The sequence below is a fragment of the Theropithecus gelada genome, chromosome 9, assembly GCF_003255815.1.
Source record: "Theropithecus gelada isolate Dixy chromosome 9, Tgel_1.0, whole genome shotgun sequence".
In the NCBI taxonomy this organism is placed as follows: Eukaryota; Metazoa; Chordata; class Mammalia; order Primates; family Cercopithecidae; genus Theropithecus; species Theropithecus gelada.
In genome coordinates, this window is record NC_037677.1 from 93,283,168 (window position 1) to 93,292,439 (window position 9,272).

Sequence of the window (9,272 nt, forward strand, 5' to 3'; positions counted from 1 at the left end):
TTTCACCATGTTGTCCAGGCTGGTCTCGAACTCCTGACTTCATGTGATCCTCCCGGTTTGGCCTCCCAAAGTGCTGAAATTACAGGCGTGAGCCACCGCGCCTGGCTTGAAAGTCTTTTATTAAGCAAAAAGAACCACTACATGAGTAGTTTCTCAAAAAGACCAAAAGCCTTGTGACCAAGTGACATGACTTCCCTTCTGTCTGGCTAGGTCTCGTCTCTGATGCTAGGTCTCATTTCCCCGAAATAGCACCGGAGGCAAAAAATAGTGTGATGGTTATAGAGCTGGCTTTAAGTAACTCGCCCAAAGTCACACAGGTTATAGATCTGGATTGGAACCCAGGTAGCCAGACTGCCTGGGTTTGAATCCAGATCTATAACCTGTGTGACTTTGGACAAGTTACTTAACCTCTCTGTGCTCTGTTATAAAATGGGGATACTTGACTGGGTTGTTTCGAAGAATAAATAACATAATCTTTGAAACATGCTTCAGAAAGCATCTGTTGCTTATTGGAATTTATTTGAAGTTGATTTTTTTTTTTTTTTAAAAAGCCTCCCATTAGGACGTACTTTTTTTTAGAAGGCCCCAATCATTTCATCCTCCCATTTGTCAAAGATCATTTCTATGTTGCATGCCACTTTTAATAAGACACCGGGTAGTAGCTGATCTAATGCTGATAAGCCAAGTCCTACTCCCCTTCTCTGACACTCCTTTTCTGCTATTGTGAGAACTATAAAACATGACCTGGAGAAGGTTGTTTTCTTTTTTTTTTTTTTTTTTTTTTTTTGAGACGGAGTCTCGCTCTGTCTCCCGGGCTGGAGTTGCAGTGGCCGGATCTCAGCTCACTGCAAGCTCCGCCTCCCGGGTTCACGCCATTCTCCTGCCTCAGCCTCCCGAGTAGCTGGGACTACAGGCGCCGCCACCTCACCCGGCTAGTTTTTTGTATTTTTTAGTAGAGACGGGGTTTCACCATGTTCACCAGGATGGTCTCGATCTCCTGACCTCGTGATCCACCCGTCTCGGCCTCCCAAAGTGCTGGGATTACAGGCTTGAGCCACCGCGCCCGGCCGAGAAGGTTGTTTTCAAAGGCTGAGGTCATTGCTGTCATTCCTTCATACTCTCACAGATTGACTCCAAACTGCAGAAGCATCTTGGTTTCCCATCATTCTGCAGACTGGGCCAGGAGATAGGAGCTTAGGAAGGCCTAATCAGAGAACAGATGCTCATTTCATGCTAACAATGTGCTAGCGCTGTACGTGAATAGCTTCATTTCATTTTCACGTAAACCCCGTCTTGTAGACTATTATTATCCTCTTTTTCACATGAGGAAATTAATGACCAGAAAAGTTAATTTGTCAAAGTCACACAGCCACTGAGAAATGGAGTCAGAATTCCAACCCAGCTGTCTTCAGATCCTATTAACTGCCATGTTATATTGCCTGCCCCTCCCTAGAATGTAAAAGAGTTTACAGCTAAGGCCCTCTTTCACAGTAGCCCAAAGCAACAGAGTTCAGAAATTGTGTCTTAGCTATCTGTGTGTTTTCAGTGCCTAGGACACCGCCTGCCATGTGATAGGAACTCAAGAGTGTTTGTCCAACTGCTTAACTGTGCACGGAACATGTCATGTAGAATTAAATGAATCCCCCAGTTGCAGAGTCTATTTTCTACTTATAAGACTATTTATTTGTTTATTTACTTACTTATTTATTCATCAAGATGGAGTCTCAACTCTGTCGCCCAGGTTGGAGTGCAGTGGTGCGATCTCGGCTCACTGCAATCTCCGCTTCCCGGGTTCGAAAGATTCTCCTGCCTCAGCCTCTTGAGTAGCTGGGATTACAGGTGCCCTTCACCATGCCTGGCTAATTTTTGTATTTTTAGTAGAGATGGGGTTTCACCATGTTGGCAAGGCTGGTCTTGAACTCCTGACCTCAGGTGATCTGCCCACCTCAGCCTCCCAGAGTGCTGAGATTACAGGCAGGAGCCACCACGCCAAGCCAATTTTCTACTTCTAACACAATTTAGAGGGGTTGTTGTCGAGTCACAGAGATCTTAGTTAGAATTTGGTAGCTATGTGATCTTGACAAACGTATTTAACTCATCTGAGTCTTGTGTCCCTAACTTGGAAAATGTGGTAAATATCTACTCATAGCATTATTATTTGGATGGAATGAAACAATGCTGCAATGATAAACATATAGTAGGTGGTCAATGAATATTAGCTGTTACTATTGCCTCCCTATCCTTTCTTCCAAACAGGTCTTTGTGACAGGTCAATCATGAGTTAGTTCCCAACTCAAAATAAGTGAGGCAGAAACTGGAACTTTTCAAAGTAGAGTAGTGGAACTAGCATTAAATTGGAAATTGGGAATCTTGTCTCCTGGCTTTTGTTGCCCTTTCTCTACCCAGCAACCATGTAATCTTGGTCAAGTCACCTTACTTGTCTGGGCTTCCAATTTCATATCTTAAGGTACAGAATTGATCTCTGAAGCCTCTAGGATTGTCTGAATCCATATGTCTGAAACTAAGAGATTATGTCGAGGAATTATTACCCTTGGCTTGATTGTTTTTTAAACAAATTAACGTGGGGGTGGTTGGAAAATACATTTTTGCTCATCTTAGAGTTACACGTTGTTCATTTATTTGAAACTGAAACGTACCTCCTCCAAACACCTTAGAAACTTGGTTCAAGGCTGCAAAAGACTCAAACCCACCACCTAGCGGCGAAGACAGGAAGTTTCAGGTGATACAACATGTCCTGCCATCACACCTGAAAGATGGTTGTCCATAGCCATTTTTTAAAATCTCGTATTAGTTCTCTTCCCTCAACACTCAGAACAGTATTATGTACCCAGAAACTCAATACTTCTGGCGTCTTCACTTGACAGTACTCTTAAGCCAACGAAATACTGTGGACGTTTGAGAATTTTAGAAAGCTCAATGTTTTAAGATTGGCGGGGTGGGGTGGGAGTAGGGGGAGGGGAAGGTGCCTTCCTACCCTCGAATTTGCATCTCAAGCCACCCGTACCCGAGGCCCACCCAGTCCATCTGTTTATTGGTAGATACGCCATTCCGCCAGTGGCTGGTGCGGAGAACCACCTTTGAAAACACCTAAATCAATACACCAATGGGATCCCTGATGTCAAGTATTTAACGACTTTGCTTTACCTACTACAGTAATTAAAATTAAGTCTTCAAACTTAAATTTAAATTTCTAAAAGCAGTAATGCACTGTCTTTAATCTTAAACACCAAAGGTGGTAGAAAGAGGCCAAAATCCTAGGGTACTAGGCCTACTGGTATAGGGCGATCTCTTCTGCTTTTCTCTTTCCACCCCATTTCTTTGCCCTTTCTCCTTTCGTTCCCCATCTTCCCTCTCTCTTCAAAGTAACAGTCACAAAATTAAGACCAGCATTATGTTTAAATGAAACAGGTAGTGCTCTGTGTAGCCTGATTCAATTATTTCAAGAGGGTTGCTCATCGAAAATATTTGTCTTCAAGCCCTTTCCTGAAATCTCAAACTAAAGCAATTCCAATACTCTGCTTTAAGTATTCCTAGTTAAGTCTATTTTTGGAAATATTAAATATTCTCACTTTAGCACAATGTTCCGAAATTCCCTGAACAGTTCGCCTATGATCAGTCTTGCTAGTAGAAACTTTTTTTTTTAATTTAAAACGCTTGATTTCCACTTTTTACTAGGTTTCCCAATGTTCGCGAAGTCTCCCAATGACTTAATAACGTGTTTCCATTTCACCTTTGAAAATCTTAAGAGTTCAGTGCATCCACGGGCATCCGGGCATTTATTCTTATTTCTGCTTCTTAAACAGGCTCTGGGGAGGAGCAGTTTCGACCGAGTTCATAGCAGCAGTTATTACGGAACTTGCAACAGTTGGTGCCGGGCGATAGGCAGGTTGGAAGTGATAAATGGGGCTGGTGTAAAAAACAAAAAGCCCAGGGGAGGGCGGGGGCAGCCGTGGCCTTGGGGGACAGTGCGAGGGCGGCGCGGGGCCGGCGGGGCTGAGCTCCGGCTGTGGGAAGGCGCCGTTCCGGGCGGCCAGAGGCGGCGGCAGCCGCGGAGAAGGACGGCGGGATCGCAGCCCGGCGGGCGGCGGGCGGCGCGCGGGCGAGAGGGCCCTGGCCGCCCCCCGGCCATGCCGGGGCCACGGTGAGGTGAGGCCGGCCCTGCCCCCGCACCGCCCCCGGCGGGAGGCGCGACGCCTGGGCCGCGGGTGCGTGCGCGGCCCCGGGCGACGCGGCTGGGCGTGCGCGGGGCCGCGGCGGAGGCTGGGCCGGGCGGGCGGCAGAAGATGGCGAGGGTGTGTAGGCGGCAGCAATGCTCCGTTGAGAAACGCGGCTTTCGGCAAGAACTGGATTCGTGGCGCCACAAGCTCATTCACTGTGTAGGTGAGACCCTCCGCCGACCGCCGCCACCCCTCCGGCCGCTCCGCCGCCGGCCGCCCCGGACCAGGGAGGGAGCTGGGGAAGTGGCAATTGCTGCTCCGGCCCGCCCGCCCTCTTTGGCTCGAGCGTCCCCCCCTCCCCCACCCCCCGGAGTGCGAGCGCGCGCGACCTCCAGGCGGGCTCCCCCGTTCGGCCGAGCGCGCGCCGGCCCCTCCCCTCCGCGCGCCTCCCCGGGGCGGGCTGTCGGCGGCAGCGCGTGTTCCTCCCCCTCCCGCTCTCCATCCCCGCCCGCTGGCTCCCCTCCGTCCCCGCTCCCGCCCCTGCTCCCGCTCTTGCTACCGCTCCGGGCCCGGCGCCGCCGCCGGCTTATTGTGGCGACTCGCCCCGCGGCACTGCAGCTGTAGTGGGGGTGGCGGGAGGGGCGCGGCCGTGCTCGGCCCCCACCCGCGCTCCGGCCGCAGCCGTCCTCCTCCCGCGCCACCCCTCCCCCACGCGCGGGGCGCGCCCCCAGCCCTGCGTGCACGCGCGGCGGGCGGCAGGCGGGCGCCCGGCGCTCGGGCGTGTGCGAAGCGTGAGGTGGAGATGGGGGCGGAGGGAGCTGGAGCTGTCACAGTCCCCGGGTGCGCCTGACCGAGCCAAGTGGGGTGTCATGGCCGCGGGGGGCAGCGGCTGCACTTCCTCAGCGGGCGGCGGCGGCCGGGGAGTTAATCCTCGACGCACGGGTCGGTGTGTGCGTATTTGTGTTCGGTGTCGTGCCGCGGGGAGGAGGGGGTGGGACTGGGTCCGACCGAGGAGCCTCGGCGGGGGTCGCTCTCGTCCCCTCCGGGGGATTGGCCGGAGCCGCAGCCTCGCCCGAATGCCCCGTCCGCCCCCCGCCTCCTGGACCTTGGGCCGCCCTCGGGTGGCTTTTTCCCTGCGGGCCGGAGGGAGCGCGGACGGGGGCGCCCCGGGAGGGGCCGGGCGGCCGAGCTGCGCCTCTCACACTGTGTGTTTTGTCTGTTTTTCTCTCCCAAGGTCCCGTTTCCCTCTGTGCGGCGGCCGGCGGGACCATAAGGGCTTAACTCATATATTTAACCCCCCTCCAAAAAGTAAGTGGCCCGTGTGGTGTCTCCGCTCCGCCCGCCGCCCCGTAGCCCCAGTTCATCCTTGTGTCTGACTCTCCTGTCCTCCAGCATTGTTACTTCCCCGTCTTTGCTTCGGTGCTGCTGGTGTGTGGGGAGATGCCCTCTCGTCGTCCGCTGTCCCCCACGCCCAGTCCTCGGGGAGGCCCAGAATTCCAGCCCTGTCTCCCCCAGGGGAATATTCTTGGGAACCAGGTCTTCCCAGCAGAATGTAGGAGAATCTATCCGTTCGCTTGGGCCCCTCATCCCCTCCTTCCCGACAGGGTTTCGTTGGAAGGAATTATGCAAATCCTGCTTTCTGGTGTCCATTCAGCGGCAATTTCATGCGGTGAGAAGTTCTCTTTGTTGTGCGAGGGGGAGAACAGACACTGATTTAATAGACATATCTGTTGGGGGGAAGGGTGGAGGGGGTGTGGAGAGGCTCAGTTTGGAAGAATTACAGCACTTGGTTAGCTCAATGTCTTTGTGTTTGAGCCTTCTGGCTTGACAGGAGGGTCTGCCCTTTACAATGTCCCACAAGGGGTGTTTTCGATAATAGATTGAAAAGCAAAACTGAAACTTTAAACAAGTGAAAAATCAGGTAACCTTTACTTGAAGAATATACGCCTTTCCATTTCTACAGGGTTTCATTACGAAAATGTATAGCGTGAGTTTCGTTAAGGATTTAGACTGTAACACCAAAATTAATATAGGCAACAATGCTTTAAGGTATGTGATACCACTTTGGTTGTCCAAAGGTTAAAAGTGCATTTTCAAACATATGCTTGTGCAAATAATAAAGGCATGAGTCATTTTTTTGGTATAATTCATCTCATGAATATATTTTAAAAATCGCCTTCTGCCAATCCAAGACCAGTGCTGCCCTCCAGGAAACAGCCTTTTGGCTCTCAGTTATCCTGTACTCTGCTCTATCTCTACTTGTTTTATTCTTTCAGACCTATTATACTTTTACTAAAATGTCACGTCGGTTTAAGTACTTTTTGAATTATTTGTTATTTCGTACTATTATAGAAGAGAGCATATAGCAGGTTTTGAGAAGCATGAAATTGCGTTTTCAGAATTGTGGGTTAGTATCAAATACTGGAATTGTTTTGAATAATTTTTGGTTCTTGTATGTTTCACATTTGTTAGTGATTGGTTTTTTCAGCAGGGCTTTTTAGTCTTTGAAAGATTTTTAAATTTATAATGTAGTCCTGTCCTGTAGATTTTCTAAGTTCCATGTTGCTTTAGTTTAGATGATTTTAATTAGTGTGTCTTATTCTAATTCTCTTTGCTTTTAATCCTGGCCTCCTGCCTCGGGACCCCATTTTATCAGTAATTGCTAGTTAGTGATTAGTTACTGCTGCTTGACAAGGTGTGTTTTTGTTGTTGTTGTTCTTTTTTGTTTGTTTGTTTTTTTGAGACGGAGTTTCGCTCTGTTGCCCTGGCTGGAGTGCAGTTGCGCCATCTCCGCACACTGCAACCTCCGCCTCCCAGGTTCAAGGGGTTCTTCTACCTAAGCCTCCCGAGTAGCTGGGACTACAGGCGTGCGCCACCACGCCCAGCTAATTTTTAGTAGAGACGGGGTTTCCCCATATTGGCCAGGCTGGTCTCGAACTCCTGACCTCCTGATCCGCTCGCCTCGGCTTCCCAAAGTGCTGAGATTACAGGTGTGAGCCACCGTGCCCGGCCGTGTTTTTGGTTCTTAAAATTATGACTGACAAATTATTTCTGTAAATATCTCAATGGAATATCAAAATTTTGATTCACTTTTTGAAGGCAGATTTTTCCACTTTAAAGGTAGTAAAGTTCAGAAGATTACAGAGTCCAGAGTGCAGAGCAATATTTTAATCTGAGCAGTAACATATTCGTAGTCTCCCAACTAAAATCAGTGGGGCCTTATATTTTCTCTTTTATTATATGTAATTTTGTTCTTTAAGAGGAGAGTTCTAAGTAAATTAATTGTAGTGTTAAGAACTTTCTATATTTAAAAGGACTGGCAGTGATGCTTACACAATTTAAAAGGTAACTTGTTTACTTCCCGATGTAGTAATTCCTCTTTTAGTGGAATTGGTTCTAAACAGTTAACCTATTTGATTCTCTTGACTGATGAATGAATGCTTTAGGGTCATTTGGTTTCTGAAAGGTATTTAATTTACAGCCCTTTGGATTAAAAATTCTCAGTCATTTCTAAAATCAAATTCTCCCTTCTATTAATACTTTTTTGGAGGGTGTGGGGGCAGGCGATGGTGGTGAAGTTGGTGATTAAATGATTAGGTTCAGTTAAATTGGAGTTAGTCCTAGGTTCAGACGGTGATTATGATCAAGATGGATATTTGGTTGCCAGGTGATTATTAAGGAGTCCTCTGAGACTAGGATGATCAGTTTTAGATTCCAGGAAGATCTAGGCTCTCTCTGCGCCTGATGTGATGTAACCTTTTGCTTTGCTGCACCTTGCCCTTGCCGTATTTTCAAGAAGCTCTTCCTAATGTGGGGAAAGTTGTGGTGATTTCAGCTTAGCTGTAGCTTGGCTAAAAATAGGATGGCAGATGAGTCTCTTTGACTTTCAGAAAGTTATTTCAGATTGCCCTAATTTCCTCAAACGTTCTTGTAGCTGGAGCAATTCTAGGAAGTATTTGAATTATGTCATTTTTTAGCCTTATGGAACTACACAGGGGGGCCTGGAATTTCTTACATAGTGAGAATTGGTTATTTGATGCCACTTTTATTTTTATTTGAATTTTTTTTTAGAGATAGAGTTTGGCTATGTTGTCCAGGCTGGTCTCAAACTCCTCCTGTCTCAGCCTCCCAAAGTCGCTTGCCTGATAGAACTTGCCACTTCAGAGTACCTGCCTAATCACCTAGCTGTTTGTATGCATGCTGTTTTTAGGATGAAGGGCAGTTAGGTGTTTACTTCATTTAAATAAGTATCTGTCTTTTATCAGGCACTGTGGGCAAACAAAGTTACTGGGAAAGCTGCCTTAACCTTAAGGAACTTTTAAATCTTAGAGAAAATGTAATCAGTTATTGTACAAGGCATAGTGTGTCATATGATGATGCAAGCAAATGCTAGTGGTGTTTAGAAGTGAAATAAATCTCTCCTGAGATGATGAAGGAAGATTTCTTGAAGGTGGTAGATTTTTGCTTCATTCTAATGAATATGGAAAAGGCATTCCATTCGTGATAAATGGCATGAGCAAAAGCAGAGAAGGACAGCAATGACTTGTCAATTTAAACTGCAGTTCATGATTAGTGTAAGGGATATACACGATAGGTTTGCAAAGGTAGGTTGTAGGATTTTCTAATGCATGTTAGAAAGTGGAGACTTTTTGTTAGGCAACTTGCAGTTTGCAACACGTTTTTTTCCTTAGCCCAGGGGAGGAATGTTTCCTTTAGTTAAGGATTTCATTGTGGAACTCTAAAAAAAGGACACAGAATCCTTTTTTTGTTTGTTTGTTTTGAGACGGAGTCTTGCTCTGTCGCCCAGACTAGAGTGCAGTGGTGGCACGATCTCAGCTCACTGCAACCTTTGCCTCCCGGGTTCACGCCATTCTCCTGCCTCAGCCTCCCGAGTAGCTGGGACTACAGGTGCCTGCAACCACGTCCGGCTAATTTTTTGTCTTTTTAGCAGAGACTGGGTTTCACCAGTTAGCCAGGATAGTCTCGATCTCCTGACCTCGTGATCCACCCGCCTTGGCCTCCCAAAGTGCCGGGATTGCAGGCGTGAGCCACTGCACCCAGCCTTTTTTTTTTTTTTTTTTTTTTTTTTTTTTT

At 47.9% G+C, this 9,272-nt stretch overlaps 2 protein-coding genes across 8 annotated transcripts in view; one reads left to right on the forward strand and one right to left on the reverse strand.

Annotated features, from left to right (window-relative positions):
* Positions 1 to 3,477: 3,477 nt before the first annotated feature.
* LOC112631066 (basic proline-rich protein-like) lies at positions 3,478 to 5,049 on the reverse strand. The gene is made up of 2 exons (XM_025395551.1): positions 5,030 to 5,049; positions 3,478 to 4,638 (listed from the first exon to the last, which is right to left on the reverse strand). The coding sequence occupies exons 1-2, from the start codon at positions 5,047 to 5,049 to the stop codon at positions 3,804 to 3,806; spliced, it is 855 nt and encodes a 284-aa protein (XP_025251336.1). The 3' UTR covers positions 3,478 to 3,803.
* The window catches only part of LCOR (ligand dependent nuclear receptor corepressor), a 155,405-nt gene continuing 150,394 nt past the window's right edge, over positions 4,262 to 9,272 (forward strand). For 3 of the 7 annotated variants that reach the window (XM_025397622.1, XM_025397625.1, XM_025397629.1), the window contains exons 1-2: positions 4,262 to 4,401; positions 5,413 to 5,486. The gene's annotated coding sequence lies outside the window, so the exon portion shown is untranslated. Of the gene's footprint in view, positions 4,402 to 4,673; positions 5,129 to 5,412; positions 5,487 to 9,272 lie in introns of those variants that run through there. The other 4 variants (XM_025397623.1, XM_025397624.1, XM_025397627.1 and 1 more) reach the window with 4 other exon arrangements.

What these genes read in the sequence shown, in the direction of transcription:
- LOC112631066 (XM_025395551.1), bottom strand. Translation starts at nt 5,049, where the DNA reads ATGACACCCCACTTGGCTCG. An exon ending in ATGACACCCCACTTGGCTCG is followed by an intron (nt 4,639 to 5,029) that starts GTCAGGCGCACC and finishes TGCCGCCGACAG; the next exon opens with CCCGCCCCGGGGAGGCGCGC.